The following is a 20,822-nucleotide window of genomic DNA, read 5'->3' on the forward strand; positions in this document are numbered from 1 at the left end:
TGCTGGCTCATTGTTGACAATAAAGGGAGAGGAAACGACAAAAAAACTTTCAGGACTGGAAGACTTTTGTTGCCAATACTAGGTGTTTTTCCTGACAAAAGTCACATTGCAGTGTGTACGCTCTCGCTGTTTTGTCACCAAAAGGCAGTTTTTGGTGACAAAACAGGACAGTGTAGATGACCATGAGTGTAAAACCAGTATGAGTGAGATTAGAATCCAGCCTAGGGTGCCTGTACAGAGATTGGGAAAGTTGCATAAGGGGAAAAGCAAGGAGAAGTCTGATATACTGGATTTATGACATACACGTAATTCATTCTGACTGCTTGATGACCTGTCAGAGCCGCAGGATGCCAAGCCAACAACAGACCTGTCTAGGTTTTGCACGAATTTCTGGCAGGTGATTGGAAGATCTGTTTAATTTCTTGCTGCACTTTATAATTCTATAGGAAACACCTAAAAATTAGTAGGTTGGGAGATGTGAAAGCCTCTAAACTATTGTTGCAGTGTTCAAAGATTGTTTTGAGTGTGGTCTCAAAATACGTTTCTTACACAGCTTTCCATGATGGACAGAGAAAGGAACATATTGCAACATTGACACCTCCGTGGCCAAAGCAAACAATTTTGACTGGAGATAATGAGGACTATGGGTCTGATTTTTTTGCTAGAACTCAGTATCTAATGGCTCATTGTAGACACCTGAACGTAGGGGCTTCATTTCCTACCAGAAGTGCTTCTCATCCAGCAGCTGTCATTGCGCTGTGGGAGTGAAACTCTACTGGGAATGTGGCTGAGGTGTCAGCATGCTCTTTGTCTCTGGGAAACTGGTTTGGCTGATCCCCACACTTCCCTGGAAAACATTTTTAGTCACAATTTCAGCTTGTGTGTGAAACTCTACCGATAACACTGCTCGGTACATTATGCCATGATAATAATGAATTGAGTTTTCAAATGATCAGCAAACCAAGTTTTTAAATGATATATAGCCAGGCATACCTTTTACAAACATTATTGCAATAGCTGAGTGCAGACACAAAGGGTATATTCAATCACACTGGGGTTTAAAGGACTAATTCCTACTAGAGCACTTGCTGGCGCTGGGAGAAGGGGTGATCTATGGTAAGTTGGTTTTTTTTTTGAGTGTGTGGATCTTCATTTATTGTTTTTAACGTTCTCCCTATAATGCATTGACCTTAAGAATAAGTGTGCTTGCTTGCATAGAAAGGGCTGTGTGGTAACCCTCAGAGCCTTTGAAGGATAAGCAAAATACAGGTGCTGGCCTGGTTAGAAAGTCTGGCTTTTTGGTGCAATCTGAAAAAATGCTCATCAGGATGGAGTTATACATGGGTCTGTGCCCCAGGGGTGCCTGCTGGTGCCTGACACTTGAAAGTGGGTGGCCGCAGATGGATACATTTACCATACATGGTGGTAATGGCCACTGCATAAAGGTGCCTAGATAGATGCGGGGATTTTCTTAAAATTTGGCCTTGCATGGTCTCAAAAGATCTTTGGAAGTGGTTCTTAAGGCTTCAGAGATGCAATATAGTGGCTTGGACAGGTATCTGGGGAGTCAGAAGCTCCTGTTTCCTTATCTTGGCCAAGTCGCTTTGGCTGACACAGACTGTGGATCTCCAACGTGAAATTCACCAGGCCCGGCACTCACGCTGTGAATTGCTATGGCCCCCCATGACTTCAATGGGAATTATTGATCAGTGTGAGATCAGGATCTGGTCTCTTCTGTGTCTGCTCTTCTCCTCCTTCCCCTCACCCCCTGCCGCTAAATGGGGATAATGAACATAACTACCTGTCTCTCATGCAAGGGTTAGATCAGTCCATGTCTGGGAATAGCTCTCTGTTTCTCTATATCAGTGATTCTGTCCCAGTCATGCCTAGGGACTCCAGTTTCAGACCAGGACTCCCTTGTTCTAGGCACTGTGCAAAGAGACAATCGCACCCCGAGGCGCTGACAAGCTAAGTACTGTTGCTGTGTAAACTAGCACTAATAATGGGGTTATCTGCCTCCACAATTGCATTGTTCACTTGGCATGCACACTGATTAGTCTTGTATACACTCCTATTACTAAGCTAGCGTGTCTCCTACGCATTCCCCCCACCCCATGTTCTTGGGTGGGGGAGGGAGTGTAAGGACTGTGTGCAGCCCCACAAGAGAGCCCAGGTGGAGGTAACCTAAGGCATAGCCAATGGACAGACCTTCAGAGAGATGACTCCATAGCAGGGCTGGTTGCTTTAAGCAGAAGCAGCTGCATTAGAGCAGAATCACCATTAAGGGACCCTCAGACAAGAGGCTTCCGGACAGTGTGAGCTTAGAAACAGTCTGAGGGAAATTCCTCCACTTGCTGCCACCAACCTTGGATCCTGCTATGGCTTCAGTGTCCCTGTTGAAATGCAGCAGGCACAATCTCCTCCCTGATTCGAGTCACCCCAACTGGGGGCAGATGAAACCAGGGAAGTGCCCATGTTTGGCTACCCAGAAGGGGTGTGTGTCTCCCCCCTCTCTCCATGAGACAGACCCTTGCAAACCAGCCCCCACTGCAGTGATATTGGAATAATGCAAAGAGTGGGGTGCTGAGAGCAATTGAACCAAACTGTGTAAACCCTGCATGTGATGGTGCGACATTCTCCCTACCACATTGGCAGCAACTCTGTGGATGACTGCCACTCCCTGTTGCTAGCAATAATGGCCTCCTTCCTGTGGAAGGATGAGAAGAATGAGATGCTGAGAAGAGGCAGAGATGATTATGGGACCCTTCTCGGCCTGCTTTTTGTCGCCCTCTGGACCTAGCCAGCAAGTCAGAGGCTAGAAAGCAAAAGTCTTTCTTCCCCCCTCTGCTTATATGGCTGTGGAGTGCAGAAGCTAGGAGACTCTCTGAACCCTTCATGCTAACATGAAGGGGAAAGGAGTCCAGGACATCTGGCAGTATTTTAAAGAAGCCTTATTGAAGGCACAGAAAGAAACCATCCCGACACGTAGCAAGAGAGGCAAACGTGGTAGGAGACCGGATTGGCTTACAGGGGAAATCCTTGGTGAACTTAAGCACAAAAAGGAAGCTTACAAAGAGTGGAAACTTGGACAAATGACCAGGGAGGGGTTTAAATGTATAGCTCAAGAATGCCGGGGGGTTATCAGGAAGGCGAAAGCGCAAATGGAATTGCGACTGGCTAAGGATGTGAAGGATAACAAGAGAGGTTTCTACAGGCATGTTAACAAGAAGAAGGTGATGAGAAAGGGTGTGCAGCCTTTCCTGGATGAAGGAGGTAACCTAGTGACAGATGTTGTGGGGAAAGCTGAAGTACTCAATGCTTCCTTTGCCTCTGTATTCACGGACAAGGTGGGCTCCCGGACTAATGCGCTAAGTGACACAAGATGGGATGAAGATGGACAGCCCTTGGTGCCTAAAGAACAGGTTAGGAACTATTTAGAAAAGCTAAACGTACACAAATCCATGGGTCCGGACTTAATGCATCCGAGGGTACTGAGGGAGCTGGCAAATGTCATTGAGGAGCCTTTGGCCATTATCTTTGAAAAGTCGTGGAGGTCGGGAGAAAACCCAGATGATTGGAAAAAGGCAAATGTAGTTCTCATCTTCAAAAAAGGGAAGAAGGACGATTCAGGGAATGATAGGCCGGTCAGTCTTACCTCGGTTCCTGGAAAAATCATGGAAGGGATCCTTAAGGAAGCCATTTTGAGGCACTTGGAAGAGAGGAAAGTGATTAGGAATAGTCAGCATGGATTCACAAAGGGCAAGTCATGCCTGACCAATCTGATTAGTTTCTATGATGAGGTAACAGGCTCTGTGTACGTGGGAAAGTCAGTGGATGTGATATACCTTGACTTTAGCAAGGCTTTTGATACAGTCTCCCACAATATACTTGCTAGCAAGTTAAGGGAATATGGATTGGATAAATGGATGGTAAGATGGATAGAAAGATGGCTAGAAGGCCGGGCCCAGCGGGTAATGATCAACGGCTCGATGTCAGGATGGCGGTCGGTTTCTAGCAGAGTGCCCCAAGGTTCAGTTCTAGAACCGGTTTTGTTCAATACCTTTATTAATGACCTGGATGAGGGGATGGATTGCACCCTCAGCAGGTTTGCGGATGATACTAAGCTAGGGAGAGAGGTACATATGCTTGAGGGCAGAAATAGGGTCTAGAGTGACTTAGACACATTGGAGGATTGGATCACAAGAAATCTGATGAGGTTCAACAAGGACAAGTGCAGAGTCCTGCACTTGGGATGGAAGAATCCCAAGCATTGTTACAAGCAGGGGACCAATCAGTTAAGTAGTAGTTCTGCAGAAAAGGACTTGGGGGTTACAGTGGATGAGAAGCTGGATATGAGTCAACAGTGTGCCCTTGTAGCCAAGAAGGCTAATGGCATATTAGGTTGCATTAAGAGGAGCATTGCCAGCAGATCCAGAGATGTCATCATTCCCCTTTATTCGGCACTGGTGAGGCCACATCTGGAGTATTGTGTCCAGTTCTGGGCCCCCCACTACAGAAAAGACATGGCCAGCAGAGGGCAACCAAAATGATGAGGAGGCTGGAGTGCATGACTTATGAGGAGAGGCTGAGGGACTTGGGTCTGTTTAGTCTGCAGAAACGAAGAGTGAGGGGGGATTTGATAGCAGCCTTCAACTTCTTGAAGGGAGGTTCCAAAGAGGATGGAGAGAGGCTGTTCTCAGTAGTGACAGATGGCAGAACAAGGAGCAATGGGCTCAAGTTGTGGTGGGAGAGGTCCAGGTTGGATATTAGGAAAAACTATTTCACTAGGAGGGTAGTGAAGCGCTGGAATGGGTTACCTAGGGAAGTAGTGGAGTCTCCATCCCTAGAGGTGTTTAAGTCTTGGCTTGACAAAGCCCTGGCCGGGTTGATTTAGTTTGGATTGGTCCTGCCTAGAGCAGGGGGCTGGACTTGACCTTCTGAGGTCTCTTCCAGCTCTATGGTTCTATGATTCTATGAACCCTGGCTCATTCGCCTCCTGCCTCAAAGTCTTGGTGCATAGGAATGTATTGAACGTTGTTTACAGAGGAGCATAGGGATTAATTGGATCCTGGGAATGGAAGAGGCACACAGAGGGCACCTCCTGTTTCTGATCTCGTACATTGGCAAGTCAGGTCTTATACAATAGTTGAATGAAACCAGGCTCTGAACTGGGAAAGGGGGAGGAGAGAGACTGATGGGCCAACGAGGTGGGAGAAGAAGGTAAAATATAACCTCAGTACCGGACCACAGCAGCCACAAACCCGGCTGTATCGCTGCTCCGGTGGCCAGCTCTGGTAGTATCCCTTGGGCTAGTTGTGTGTAATGGACACTGTGGAAGGGAGAGGAAGGTGGTGTTAATCTGTCTAGTTTCCCTGGTGCTGGTGAAGTTGCAGAGAGAACCAAGGGGGGTATTAAAGGAATATAACCCTATGGTCCAAAAGGAGCATTGGACTCCACAGCTGTCAAGGCCAGGTCCACATCACCTGGTCCTAAAGCACAGGACCAATGCCAGGTACAGACACTAAGGGTACGTCTAGAATACATGGCTCCATCGACGGAGCCATGTAGATTTGTTTGTTCAGCAAAGGGAAATGAAGCCGCGATTTAAATAATCACGGCTTCATTTACATTTAAATGGCTGCCCCACTCTGCCGATCAGCTGTTTGTCGGCAGATCGGGGCAGTCTGGACGCTCCCCTGCCGACATGAAAGCCCTTTATCGACCTCCCCAGTAAACCTCATCCTACGAGGCATAACGGGGAGGTCGATAAAGGGCTTTCAGGTCGGTGCAGGAGCTTCCAGACTAGCACGCTGAGCCGACAAACAGCTGATCAGCTGTTTGTTGGCTCAGCGCAGCAGCCATTTAAATTTAAATGAAACTGCGATTATTTAAATCGCAGCTTCATTTCCCTCTGCCGATCAGCCTAATCTACATGGCTCCATCGACAGAGCCATGTAGTTTAGACACACCCTAAAATGGTTAGAATAAAGTGGGAGCACAAGGGGGGGGGTCGCAGAGGCTAGCTTTAGCCCCATCCCAGATGTCTACATGACTGTTTTATAGCCCTGCAGCTTGAATCCCAGGAGCCCTAGTAAGATGACCTGGGCCAGCTGCCGGTGTTTAGCTGCAATGTAGACCTACCCCAGTGAGCTGAAGAATGACTTAACCCCACCCCAACCGTGGTAGTCGATGCTGAGTCTGAATGGCTTGTCCCCAACTGCTCTCCCTGCCACCAAAGACAAGGAGTTTTTCAAAGACGTGTCCTCAGACCTTCCCTTAGGCCAACTCATTGCACTTATGGCCTCGTTTGGTTCCGAGGAAGAGCTGAGCTCACTCAACACCCTCCGGCTGCTTGGCTCAGAGGCTGGTCTCTGACGGGAAAGGGGAAATATCTGCCCCTGATAGGCCACGCCTTGCTCAGGAATGGCAGCAAAGGCAGTCGTGAGATGAAAATGATTTTGCCTTGGACAACCCACACTCCAGCAACATATCCAGCCCATGTCCTAGAGCTGCTCTGCTTGATCTCTCTGTTGGTTTTAACTGCTTTGCAGTTCTTTGCATGAGACAGAGTGCAGGGAGCCTTGCCTGCATCACGCTGCAGGGGAGGAGGAGCGGGGGGAGGTGTGCTGCTGATATTAGAACAGAGGCCTCCTCTCGGATATATTCCCCCCTTTCAGTTGTGTGCCCATCCCACCCTGGCGTAAATGCAGTGGTCTGGGGTGGGGGGTGATGCTGCAGAAAAGAGGGGAGAACTTCCCCCTTCAAAGCCAAGGAGGGAAGCAACACCATTGGCCAAGCAGACTTCTAGTACTATAGATGCTTGGCTGGGAATGTTTGCACTTTGTCCTTGAATCATATCCTGGGAAAGCAGAGGCGAAGGGTCTGAAAAGAGACTAGAGAATTAGGTGCCCAACTCCTATTGAATATCAATGGCATAAGGGTCCCTAACTCCCTTAGGCAGCTTTGAAAAGCTCATCCTGAGAGTAAAGAGCAGTGCTATGTTGGAAATGGAGGTGGGAAGGGGGATGTCGTGGGAGGCCCCGTCCCATGTGAATTACTTTACACACACACACACACACACACCTGCCCTCTCACCCTTTTCAAATGCAAAATCATGTTTCTGCGCAAATGTTTTGCTGCACGCTGAGTAAGCTGCCCTGAGCAGGGAGGGCCTAGCTGTCTCCAGGATTGGAATGACTCCACCAGAGAAATGGTCCCAGGCCTGCCCATCAGTTGGCGATGGAGCACTAGCAAAGTTTACCCTTTTTCCCCCGTGGCTGCAGAGTGGGAGGGGGCTGGACAGCGGAGCCAAGGGGTTAAATCTCTTGGCATTGGATGGGCTCCAGCCAGTGAACCCTTGAGACTAGACTGGATTAGCCTTTATTCTTTTGCCCTTTTGATTTGTTTGGGCTGAATTGCAAATCACTTTGCCTTCCAGAGAGTTCATTGTGCATCTAGGTAGGAGAGAAGGAGCTAATGCTGAGCTGCGGCTACATATGCAAGCCAGGACTCTGCTCCTTGGGTGCCAGCTGGGACTTGGCTCCTCCCTGGATGCCTTCCTGGGATGCTGCTTCCATGCTGGTAGGTTTCCCCTAAGCCAGGATGTGGCCTTGGAGATCTTGCCTGCTTTCACCATTGCTGCAAGGTCCCCATGGCCATCTGGAGGGCTGTGTTACTTCCCCTGTCTACACAGTGAAGGTCATTCCAACTGTCCCTATGGTTGTTTCCCTGCAAAGCATGACAATTACTTGAGTCCCGCCAACAGGTTGCTGTTTGGCAGGCTGCTGGCTCTTATCTTTGTGCACTTGGGAGAAGAGAAGCTGAGTATGAGCTGGCTTTCAGGAATTACAGATGCCCAGAATGGGGACCTAAGACCATTTGCGCTGACATACAAATCCTTCCATTCCATGGAGCTCGCGAAGCGCAAACAGCAGCCCACATGTGAAGCAGCCAATCCTGCCTTAAAGCAGCTCTTTAATATTCTGGTTCCAGTTGCAACTAAAATGAAACTGTCAGGACTTGGGAGTGGAGGGGGAAATTGTTAAAGCATTTAGCTGACTCAGGAGCCTCTGTCCTATTTTTAAATCTAGTGTAGGCCATTAGAAGCTGAGGGCTAGTCTACAAGATACAGCAATGTACACAAGATGAGTGAATTCTGCAGCTCACCAACATCTTGCACAATAAAGGACACAAACAGACACTAGTGTTGCTTCAATAGTACTATTTTAATATGCTATAAGGAACTTTTAGTGCATGCCAGCAGGGCCTAGAAGGGCCAGTTGATGTGCAACATGTTGGTGCACTTTAACATTCACACCCCTGCTGTGCTCATTGCTGCACTGTGTGACAAGCCCCAACTCTCGCAGAGGGGTTGTCTACACTACAGCTGGGGGAGAGTGGATGTAGTCCCCAGCATGAGCAGACTAACACTCACTGGCTCTGCTTTGGGATCTCAGGTGGGGCTGTGCTTGGGGAGCTATCCTGAGCCACTGTCCATCCTGCAATCACCATCCTGCTAGTTTCAGTGGGCTTGCTGGAGCTTGTTATCTTCAGGGAATGTGTTGGTATAGATCCACCCCTGGATGCTACCAGAGCGGGGAATTACACCACCAGTTATGTAGCTTCAGGGGGCAGCCAAGTTAGTCTGTACAGAAAAAAACTACAAAAGGTCTGGTGGCATTTTCTAGACTAACAAAACATGTAGATGGGATCATGAGCCTTCGTGGGAACAGCTCACTTATGGCAAGGGTGGGCAATAAGTGGCCCGTGGGCCAGATACAGTTCTCCAGGACTAGTCCTTGGTAGGTTGCTGGCAGCTCCATTGACCTGCGCGTCCGCAGGTACAGCCACTTGCAGCTCTCATTGGCCATGGTTCATCGTTCCCAGACAATCGGAGCTGCAGAAAGCAATAGCCCAGAACACACCACTTCCCTTGGGTTGGGCAGGAGCTGAGACTGATAAACTCACTGCACTTGGGTGTGCTGTGGGTGATTTCTATTAGGGGAACGAATTAATGGAGGTGAGGTCCATCAATACGTATTATCGGGGCTCGACAACCGCAGCGAAAACCCACTCGCCTGCACTGCGCACGCGCCAGACCTGCACTGTGCACGCACGCACTGCCAGTGAACGGGGCGGGGCTGAAATCTACTCGCCACGGGCGACTAGATAAGCAGATTTGTCGAGCCCTGCTTATTATCCAGGATGGGTAGGAATGGTTTCCCAAGTCTCTGTCTGTCAGAGGCTGGAAATGGATGGCAGGAGAGGGATCCCTTAATGATTCCCTGTTCTGTTCACTCCCTCTGGGGCATCTGGCATCGGCCACTGTTGGCAGACAGGACACTGGGCTAGATGGACCTTTGGCTGACCCAGTATGGCTGTTCTCATGTTCTTAACTAGTTTGTTTTGAAATCCATTCCCTGAAAATTGAATTTCAGGGAATAGGCAGTGAGAGCAGATTCTTGGACTGTCTCCTCCTTAAAGTGGCATCTAATGCAGGAACACTTTTGATTTGCAATAAAGTGAAGGAGGAGATGAATTGGGACTAGATGATATACCCTTGCTCCAGCTAAGTAACACCTGGCTCCACCGGTAGTCGAGTTGCCTGCAGTGGGTGGGTCAAGGAGTAAGTTGCATAAATTAAGGTGGGAAGCTGTCACCTAATTCAGCATCTCTCAACCTTTCCAAACTACTGTCGCCCTTTCAGGAGTCTGACTTGTCTTATGTATGCCCACGTTTCACCTTACCTGAAAACCACTTGTTTACACAACCAGACATAAACACACACAAAAATTGTCACCACACGCTATTAGTGGCAAATGGCTGACCTTCTCATTTTTACCATAAAATTATAAAATAATTGGAATATATATATTGTACTTACATTTCAGCTTCTAATATATAGAGCAGTTGTAAGGAGATGAGCTCCCCCATTTAGGGATTCAGTTCCCTCCCCCCGTACGGGGTTCAACCTCACTTTCTGGCCCCGTAAGCCGTGTTCCACACACACCAGCTCTGCTGAGGGGAGTGAGGGGGACCTGGGCCCACCCTCTCTCCACATCCCAACCCAGGGCCTTAAGATGGGGAGTTTCTTCCCCAACCTGACTGACGGGGTTGTCCGCCACAACTCATCAGCCCTCAGGCTCCATTTGCCTACCCTGGGTTTTCCTCACCCCCCTCTAAGACCTCACCCGGGTACAGGCTCATCCCTAGGTTGCTCACTGGGTCTGAGTGGCCCCACCTCCCCGCCTCTGGATGCCCGCCCCTCCTCTGGGCCCGCTGCGCCCTTCTTACAGGTCCGCCTGTCTCCCTCCGTCCAATCCCTGCTGTTCCCTACCCAGCTGAGCTGCCCCGTACTTCTGGGAACGGTCCCTTGTGTCCCGGCATCAGCCCCCATGGACGCACGTGCACCAGCCACTAGCTGCCACTTTTTCTCCCGCCGTGCTGGTGAGAGCCCAGCCTTCTCCCATGTCCATCCTCTCGGCGGTCTCCCTGCTAGTGCGCGGTTTCCTCACCCCATCAAAGCAGTATAAACCAGTCTTAAAAAATTAATTTTCTGTGGCCTGTTGTAAAACTAGGCAAATATGTAAATAAGATTATGTACCCTTTGGAAGACCTGAGGGTAACCAAATAAAGTTGTGTTGGTTGTTTGTCATTTTCACTCTTCTTACCCTTCGGTGCTGGCTCAGTGTTCACATGGAAAGGAGGTGTGTTTAAATGTGTGTTCTCTCGGTGTGCTGTACTGACTTTGGCCAGATGGCCTGCACTGCAGCCTCTGAGGCTACGTCCAGTCTACAAGCCTCTTTCGAAAAAGAGCGTCTAGACTACAGCCAGTACTTTCGAAAAAGCAAGTCGTTTTTTCGAAAGAGAGCACCCAGGCAGTCTGGATGCTCTCTTTCGAAAAAGCACAGTTTGCATTACATAGTGACTTTTTTCAAAAGAGCACTTTGGAAAAAAGGCATTCTTCCTCATAAAATGAGGTTTTCCACGGTCAAAAAAACTGCCTCGTTCTTTCAATTTACTTTCAAAAGAACGCGGCAGCAGTCTAGATGCAGGGATGTTTTTTTTAAAAAAGGCCACTTAAAAAAAAACAAAACTGTAGTCTAGACACACGCTGATTGAACTGCCCAGTTAATCTACAGGCTTAGTTTTTAGTGAAGGAAGGCGGTTAGGTTTATTGGCAATGAAGCACAGTGCTAATGCCCCAGCTTGGTGGTTACAGGTACACTAACCTGCATGCTTGTGACAATGGACAAGCTCAGTTAGTTGCAGGATTGTCCATTGTTCTCTCAGCCAGAGAAGACATTTTTTTGGAGACTTTATTTTTATACATTAATACAAACATGTACTGCTACTTGAATGTGGACAGTTAAGACCCATCTGCTCATAGGTTTCTATTTATTACACTGTCATCCTGATCTTCTCTTTAGAATGGGTCAGCGTATCCTATTATCTTTAGGGAATGTGTTAGTATTGAGGTTTTCTGGTACCAGTCCTCTGGAATGCACTTACATGAGCGCTCTGTGCTTAGCACTTCTTAGGCCAAGTTTATAGTACAGGAGAAGGTCGAAGTAAGATTCACAACTTCAGCTGTGTTAATTATGTCGTTGGAGTTGATGTACCTTAATTTGAGTTTCCATGCAGTCTCAAAGAGGGAGGTAAACAGAAGCAAACACTCCCATCTGCTTCATTTTTCCTTGTGATGAGCAACAGTACTGGCATCAACAGGGATGCCCTCTGAGTTCGATATACTGTAGTGGGTCTTTACTAGATCCATTAAATCAAACTCCAGAAGATTGACTGCAGAAGCATCGATCTTCTGTGTAATGAAAATGTGACTTTAGGAATGTTCTTGTCAGATTTTTGTGAGCACGGGCCTGCTAGTTTTGCTTTATATCATCAAAGTTTTGACCACTGCTTTAGCTCAGGCCTCATCCGAGACCTTTAGTAATAGGGCTTGTGCATCAGGCTTTCTTCCTACTACAGCCCCCCACTTCTTGTCTTTTTGTGGGGAGGATGTATTGTCCTGGAAAAGCATACACATGGAATGAAGATGAACCCAGTGAGTTAAACACTGTGTTGTGGCCACCTTATATTACCATTGACACATTCATGCCATGTCTGTTTCTCGGTTTGCACATTTTTGTAGTACAGCTGGACAGATTTTATTTTTCAGTTATATGTCGTTTCTTTTGGTGGTCCTGGGCATGTTAGGCCTGGGTCTTTGACTGAAGTATGTAGTTTTGTGATTGAGTCTTAGAGGAACTTTTAGATAATTAAAATAGCTGAGTAATCTGAATATGGTGCATATACCATACCTCTGCAAACTCCACTCCAATTCGTCCTTTAGTCTCTGGGGTGCCACAGGACTCTCTGTAGTTTTTGCAGATAAAGATTAACCTGGCTTCCCCTCTGAGACTTACATATGTAGTATGTATATGTGTGTAAAATGATACATGTGTAGTATGTATATGTACTAATAACACCACCTCATATTCAAGCATAACAATTCTTTTTCAGTCTGGTGCTGTGGTTTGGCCCTTACAGTGCTGCAGATAGCAATTCACTCCTATTAGAGAGATTAAAAAAAATGTTGAGAAGTGATGATACAAATGCAGCCTTTACATATAAATGTTTTGTAATTAGTTAACTAATCAGTACTTCCCATTTATTTTATAGACTATCCTTGTTGCTGGTTGTTGCCCTTTGATAAACTTAACTGAGCAGGAAACAGGCAAAGCTAGCTTCCCTGTTACATTGGTCCCATTACTTTGATACACTGTAAGTGATGTAGATTCAGTTGTTTTTTTAAGTATGCTGTTTTTTCAGATAACCTACTGAATGGAAGGACTGTAACCAGTCTATTAAATATTGCTATGCCAGGATTTAGCATTGGTATCCAGACACCAAACAGGATTGTTTTGAATAACATGTGCCTTACTTAGGATGACGTGTGACTGACCCCAACGTATAACTGGTATTACCAGGAAAATGTTTTACCCAATCTGTAGTTAAAGTGTAACTTAATTTTTTTTTACTTTGTGTGTGTGTGTGTGTGTGTGTGTGTGTGTGTGTGTGGCCTTCCTGTTTGCTATTATTTATTTGTTGATTTTATTTTACTTTGTGTTGATTAGACAGTTAAGCAAGTTACGCACATAGTAAATGTTCTACAGCAGCGTTTCTCAGTGTGGGGCCCACTTTGGGAAAGCCACTAGCATGCCGCTTCAGTTTCTTTGCCAACAGCATCCAGACCCACAGCCTCGCAGTTCCCCTTGGTTGGAATGATGAACCGGAACAAATGGGAGCTGTAAGGCTCCGTGGCTACAAACCCTTTAGGTAAACAAAACAGCACAGGCTCATTAACGGCTTTCCCAAAGGCAAGCCTGCAGCCCACTTTGAGAAACACTGATCTACAGCAAGAATACAACAATACAGCAATAATACCATAATAATACTGCTGCTTTTACATATTAGCTATATTTTAAATTAGATAACAGGTTAGCCTGGTTCAGTTAATGGTTTTTTAGTTGATTGCCAACTTAATTGTTCATATGTGCTCGATGGACATGTGGTTGACCAGTTTTTAATTTATAAGCCCTTTATTTTTCTTTACTGTGTATTTATATCTTTTGATGCCTGGGGATATGATATTTGGGAGGCGGGATGTTGGTATGTGCAAAGCCACTTCAACAGCTTAAGTTAATTAATGTACTAAAGCTTTGTGTTTGTTTTTATATTTTTCTTATCTTTAGCAGCCCAAATTTAATACACTTGCTCGCTTACTGTGTTTACGGTATAACAGGCTGAGTTCTTTATAAAGCACAGTTTATTTTTGCTATTTTTGCATGTATATATTCATTTTTTATTTGAGGTGCATTACTAATCTTTTATCCCAAATATAATGTTTAACTGCTTAAATAGATTTATGAGTTGCACTGCTTTCCCTGAAGAGCTTTTTGTATTAGCAAAAGAGTTAATGTTAGAATTTTTACCCAATCTTTTTTTTTTTAAGTTAGTTTGCTTGTGATACCAGTTTCACTGGTTAGAGGCACAAATATAAACATCCACTATTTTCCTTTAACTTAACTTAAAAGAGAAAGAGAATAAAAATTAAGCCAACATTAATTTTAAATACAAGTTTATGCAAATATTTTGAGGATGTTAAACTTTAATGATATTTGGTTATGTTTGGGAGACAAAAGTGGAAACCTGTTGAAATTGTTTGGCTAACTCTTAACATAATTTTAAAAACATTTTTACTGATAATATTGTTATAACTATATTTTTAGTACTTAATAAGGTACCAACAAGTTTATAAAAACCCAGACAAGAAACTGACATTTTGTTAATATTGCCTTTAACTGAAGGTTGATGTTTCCCTTACTTTTGCTGTTTTGTTTAAATAAAAAACCAAGTGTAGGATGCTCCTTGGGCTAGACCTACCCTAAACACTTAAGTCCAACTATGGGATAAATCTAAATGCCTGAGTGATGCAGTTCTACTGACTTAAGCCCCAGTTGTAGACAACATGCTATGAGCAGGAGGGCTTCTTCCACTAACATAGCCACTGCCTCTTGCAGAGATAGGTGAATGATGCAGACAGGAGAAGCTGTGGCATTGTATGGGTAGCCCTTCCCTGAGTCATCTCTGCCAAGCAGAATTTGGCTCATGAAGATACTTTAAAGAACAGGAGCCAGAGGCTTTGTTGGTGCACATAGATATCATTCCATTGAAATCAATGGAATTATGCTGCTTTACACCAGTCAAATAATTGTCCCCCTATTTTCCTTACAAGGTCTTTATTCCACGTCTGTTCTTCTTAAGCTAGAAGAACCAGGTAATGGGAGCATTTGCAGAGGGACAGAGAAAATGCAGTTTGGGGTGATTTCAGGATACAGCCAGGCTTTGAAACACAGCTCTGGAGAGGATGCTCATCCTGAATGTTTTGTATCTGGGTGTCTGAGGCATTTATATCTCTCTCCGGGCCCATGCTTAGCTCTGACCAAGCTCACATGTCTCTGTCTCTCTCTCTCTCTCTCTCTCTTTTTAAATCCCCCTTTACAGACAGGGAAGCACCACATATATTCAGAACCTAAAAACTAATCTGCGGAGATGTCTGTGAAGTGAGCCAGCTCCCAAGCACAGGATCAAGGGATGGTTCGAGGCTGCCATATCTTCTCTCTAATGTTTTGTCCCTGCACCCCACTTCATCAGAGAGATGCTTAGTTCTGTGCCTGCTCCCTTCGGCCCAGCCTTCTGTTGGTGACACGCTTGCGCTGTCCCAGTGAAGGTTACCTGGGCTGCTGGAGTCATTCCCTTACAAAAGCGAAGGAGGAGGGAGTGATGAATGAATGAGATTATACTGCCGAAGACAGAGCTGGAAGTGATGTACAACAACTGATGCTTTGCACAATTTGCAACCAGGCAAGTCATTCCAGAGCCAATAGGTCCCTCCTTGCAAGCAGAGAGAAGCTGGGCTCTCTTCTTAGCTGCTAATTGCTCGGCTCAGCAGCAAACCAGTCTGTGCTCAGAGCATTTAGAGGTTTTGGGTAGTAGGCTAGAAGACCAAGGGCTACAATGGAAGAGAATGTGTTCAGCGTGCAGCAGATACAGCCCAATGTCATTTCAGTGAGACTCTTTAAGCGCAAGGTTGGGGGTCTCGGGTTCCTGGTGAAGGAACGTGTCAACAAGCCCCCAGTAATCATCTCCGACCTGATCCGAGGAGGGGCAGCTGAGCAGAGTGGCCTCATCCAAGCAGGGGACATTATTTTGGCTGTCAATGGCCGGCCACTGGTGGACGTGAGCTATGAGAGTGCCCTGGAAATCCTGAGGAGCATCGCCTCGGAGACCTATGTGGTTCTGATCCTGAGAGGTCCTGAGGGCTTCACCACACACTTGGAGACCACCTTTGCTGGTGATGGGATGCCAAAGACTGTTAGAGTAACCAGACCTTTATGCCCAGCTGCAAAAGCAGTCGACTTGACCCATCCAAGCATCCACAGCAGAGACCTGCAGCAGGGTGCAGACCATCTCATGAGCTCCGCTAGCTCGACATGGGCCAGAGGGAACGGGCAGGAAGCAGAGTCCCTTGTGCACATCAATGGTGTGGTTGCCAGCACCAAAGGCGAGGACTCTGTGAAAGGAAGGGACAATGCCAGCATCAATCCTTGCCTGAATGGTGGGGTCGAAAACAATGAGCTACTAAAAGAAATAGAGCCAGTCCTGAAACTCCTGAAGAGCGGCAGTACGGAACTCAATGGTGACGTGCCAACCAAGGTGGAGACAAGAGATGTTGAAGTCCAGGTGGACTGGTAAGTACCTATGTGCATGTTTTATATTTGGTGCAATGTACAGGTTGAAGTGATGCAAGTCAAATGGTTTTGGGGGACTGGATGTGGCCCCCGACTTTCCTGAATCTAGCCCCCGAGGCTCAGATCTCCCTCCCAGCACTTGGGAGACCACTCTTGTGCTTCAGCCTCCCACTGCCCCAACATGGGACTGGAGCACACAAAATGTACTAGCCTGGACTGCTAGCCTCTGGTGTCTGAGGGAATGTGGGGAGTGCCTTTCTTCTTCTCAGTGGCAGGTCACATTAGTTAGGGGTTTTTTGTTTGTTTGTTAGTTTGCTTTTGTTTGTTTGGGTTCTTGTGGTTTCTCACTTATGTGGTCCCTGTCTGATTTCTCTGTGGATCAGCGGCCCCTGACCCCAGAAAGGTTCCCCACCCCTGGTTTAAAGCCTTCTCCAGGACATAGACCCATGGGTCACCAAGGAATGATGGTCAGGAGAGAGGAGGAGAGAAAAAGGATGCCAGCTAGAAAAAGAAAAGGAAAAGAAAGAATGCACGGGGGAGAAGGAAATGGAGGTAAAAGAAGGGCAGAAGAGCGGGGGAGAAAATGAGACGTAGACAGAAAGCATGCGGAAACAAAAAGGGAAGGAACAGGAGCCTGGAAAAGGACAAAGGGAAGAGGAAATAAAATCTCATGGACGCTACAGTTAGCAATGTGATATACCAGACTGGGCACTGGACCAGGTATTTATTCGGGACACCTGACTTTCATTCCTGATTCTGCTACTGACTTGCTGCATGATCTTAGGTAGAGTTTGGTGCTTCAGTTTCCCCATAATATCGGCCCTCCTAGTACAGTGCTTTGAGTTTTGCTCCTAAAACATGCTGTATAAGAGCTGAATCTTTTATTATTACAACCCAACCTTCCAGAAGAGAAACTTGCTGAAAATGATGCTTCTAACGGCCAGTGTATTTCCAAATGCTCTATGCCTGTTTTGCCACCCACACCCAGCTGTTAAGAGTTTAGCCCTGCTCCTACAGAAAGCAGAGGGAGTTCATTCACAGATTTCAGTGAGAACAAGTCTGGATCCTAGAGGTGCATTTCTGCTTCTCTATTTTTATACAGGAAAAAGTTAAAAAACAACCAATAGTCTAGTCGCACTTTAAAGACTAAAAAAAATGTAGATGGTATCATGAGCTTTCGTGGGTACAGGAAATGGGTTTTGCCCATGAAAGCTCATGATCCCATCTACATGTTTTGTTAGTCTTTAAGGTGTGACTAGACTATTTGTTGTTTTTAAAATTTTTCCTGTTACAGACTAACTCGGCTACCTCTGTATTTTTATACACATAGGAGACATGCTGTAAGCCAAGAATCTTTAAAGTGCCCCTGAGGGCTTGAAAAACTACATTTCGCTAGAATATAATTCATGAGATGCATAATTCCTCCTCCCTCCCCCCCACTGTGTTTTTAATTGTTGTTAATTGTTATAGTGTTTGTGTGTTGGCAAGAGCAGGCTCCTTCCTGATTAGATCTCTCCTCCTGGCCATTTATTAGCAATGATGCATTGTCCTTTTCTCGTCCCTTTCTCCAAGAACCTCAAAGTATTTCACAAACATTTAGGGTACTTCTACATAGTGTAAACAGTCCCAAAGCAGTGAGTGTCAGAGCACAGATCAACTGACTCTGATTTTGAGAGATCTGGGCTCTGGGGCTAAAAATAGCTATGAAGTGACATTCCTGCTTGGGAAACTGAGTGAGGAGAGAGGTTGTCAGAGCTCAGGATCCAGCCAGAGCCCAAATAGCTACACTGCTATTTTATACCTGGTAGCACAAGCCTGAGTCAATTGACCTAAGCGCTGAGTCTTACTGCCATGGGGAGGTTTTTGCAGTGTGGGCATACTCTTATGTCTGCCAGCCTGCTTGAGAGGGGGTGGTTCTTAATTTACAACTAGGGAAGCTGAGGCCAGAGCAGTGGAGGCCAAGGTTTTCAGAAATGGTCACCGATTTTGGTAACCTTAATGTTTGGGTACATGGCTTGAAAGGCCGGCAGGCCTGATTTTCAGAGGGCCTCATGCTAGATACCAGCTATAGTTTGCGGGTTCCGTGAAGGTTCCGCATCTCCAAAACTGAAGTTGTAGTTGTCTGACATTGGGTGCTTAAAAATAAAAAGATGCAAAACCAGTGGCCACTTTTGGAAAACTGTTGACCTACAGGAGTTACCAGCATCACAGAGCGAGTTGGTGGCAGAATCAGCAGTGGGATGCAGGAATCTTGACCTCAGGAATCATGACCTATGAAGCCAGGCTTCATGAACTGGGCTTGTTTAGTTTGGAAAAAAGAAGATTAAGGGGGGACATGATAGCGGTTTTCAAATATCTAAAAGGGTGTCACAAGGAGGAAGGCGAAAATTTGTTCCTCTTGGTTTCTGAGGACAGGACAAGGAGTAATGGGCTTAAAGTGCAGCAGGGGAGGTTTAGATTGGACATTAGGAAAAAATTCCTAACTGTCAGGGTGGTCAAATATTGGAATAAATTGCCAAGGGAGGTGGTGGAATCTCCCTCTCTGGAGATATTTAAGAACAGGTTAGATAGACATCTGTCAGGGATGGTGTAGACGGAGCTTGGTCCTGCCTTGAGGGCAGGGGGCTGGACTCAATGACCTCTCGAGGTCCCTTCCAGTCCTATTATTCTATGATTCTATGATTCTATATCTATATGCCTTCTTTTACTGCTAGACATCAGTCTTTCTGTACTGCTCTCCTGAATTCCCTAGTCCCTACAGTGAGGTCACCAGACAGTATGGGTGGCATTGCAGCAACTTCTGTGGAATTTACTGTGATGTCACAGAGCCTCATTGTGATATTGTTGAAGAGGAGAAGGCTGATTGTAGGAAGCCGTTCCTGAGAATAAACCAGATAAGCCAGGGTGAACCCAGGGCTTATATAGGAGATGGCTGGTGAATTAGGGTACATCTACACTGCACGTCTTAACTCGAAATAAGCCATGCAAATTGAGTTACGTCAATTGTGTATTGTATTTTGAAATAGAGAGTGTCTACACAGCACTTATTTCGAAATAGAGCACTCTTCCTCCAACTTCCTTTGCCTCTCGTACAATGAGGGATACAGTAGTCAAAGTAAGAAGGCCTCCAGCTTGACAGTATTCAGACACAATTTCAAAATAACTACCTGCTATATAGACACAGACTGTGTTATTTTGGAATAGCACTGGTTATTTTGAAATAGTGTTGCAGTGTAGACATGCCAGTTTGAAAGCTTGCATGGGCTGGGAGCAGGACAGTGCAGGGGAATGAGAAAAAGGGTACTGGGAAGCCTTTAATAGCTGAAAGGAACCCTGGACATGTAGTAATAGCTAAATCAGATTGTTTAAGGAAAACAGTGGCTTTGAAACTTTTTGAGAAAAATATCAACTTTCTGTGTTAAATGACAATTTTTTGACATAACAATAACCTGAACACACACACACACACACACACACACACACACACACATATACCCTGAAATTCCACCATGGTGCCTCCTTACAGTTACAAGTTTGGATGTCTCATGCCTTTCCTCTCCTCTCTGGGCTGGGTTCACTGGCTGGAGTACCAGAAATCTTCTGTCTCTCTCCACCCCAAATACAAAACCAGGCAACTCTAATAAACTTCACAATAAAATATGCATTTTTAAAATAATTCTGAGTAAGTCAGTTTCCTGCAGCATCAGAGAGGAGGAAAGATGAACGACTTCACCTCTGTGACCTATGATGAGAGACCAAAGGCAGGCAAGGCTGTCTCATGCTTTATTCCCGAGGGTTCTAATCCTGTGAAATACTGAACTCCACCTACCACGACGTACCGGGAGCTCTCAGCAAAGTGTGGGCTGATGCTTCTCCTGTCTGACCACGTTAGTAGAATCTGTCTTAAGCAGCGATCCCACGAACCATCAAGAATGAGGGTCCCCTGAAGACGTTACTGATGAATTACACCTCAGAGAACCCACTCATCCTTGGGGAGGTTTTAGAGCGGCCTCTGGTGAGAAACCTTGGTGCAAGCTTCTCTCAGAGGCTAGTATAAGGCTGCAAGGGAGCATGCAGCCCTGCAAGAATAGAAAGGCAGTGGCGTAAGTCACTGCATTGCGGGTGAAATCCTGGCTTCACTGACATCATCCTGGCTTCACTGTGATTTCAATGGGAGCCAGAATTTCACCCCTATCTTTAAATTCCACCAGATTTTCCCACCTTCTCTGACCCTGGCCACATTTCACTTGGCGTTTCATTCCTGGCCTTTCGCTCTAGCTTGGAAGGAATTAGCCATGTGCCGCAACAAAGCAACTCTGGCTTGTTCAGATGCTCTCAGCCTGGCCAGCCCTGATCACATGGTGGGAGTTCAATGCTGCTTGTGGTATTAGACAGACAGTGAATAGCAGAAACGCTGTGGTGGAAACCACCAGAGAGTGGCTCTGTGCTTTCCCCCTCAAGAGAGATGAGGGTCAGCCCCTCCAGCCCCATTCCAACCCACCATTGCATTGG

The 20,822-nt window shown here is 46.2% G+C and overlaps 1 protein-coding gene across 9 annotated transcripts in view; it reads left to right on the top strand.

Moving 5' to 3' along the window:
* The window catches only part of NOS1 (nitric oxide synthase 1), a 175,391-nt gene that overhangs the window by 81,890 nt on the left and 72,679 nt on the right, over positions 1–20,822 (top strand). For 8 of the 9 annotated variants that reach the window (XM_075898163.1, XM_075898161.1, XM_075898160.1 and 5 more), the window contains one exon: positions 15,064–16,310. The exons of the other annotated variant lie outside the window; for it this stretch is intronic. In XM_075898163.1, the coding sequence (XP_075754278.1) occupies positions 15,577–16,310 (734 nt within the window). In that variant the 5' untranslated portion in view covers positions 15,064–15,576. The remainder of the gene's footprint in view (positions 1–15,063; positions 16,311–20,822) is intronic. 9 annotated transcript variants of the gene reach the window in all.

The sequence above is a fragment of the Pelodiscus sinensis genome, chromosome 15, assembly GCF_049634645.1.
Source record: "Pelodiscus sinensis isolate JC-2024 chromosome 15, ASM4963464v1, whole genome shotgun sequence".
Taxonomy (NCBI): domain Eukaryota; kingdom Metazoa; phylum Chordata; order Testudines; family Trionychidae; genus Pelodiscus; species Pelodiscus sinensis.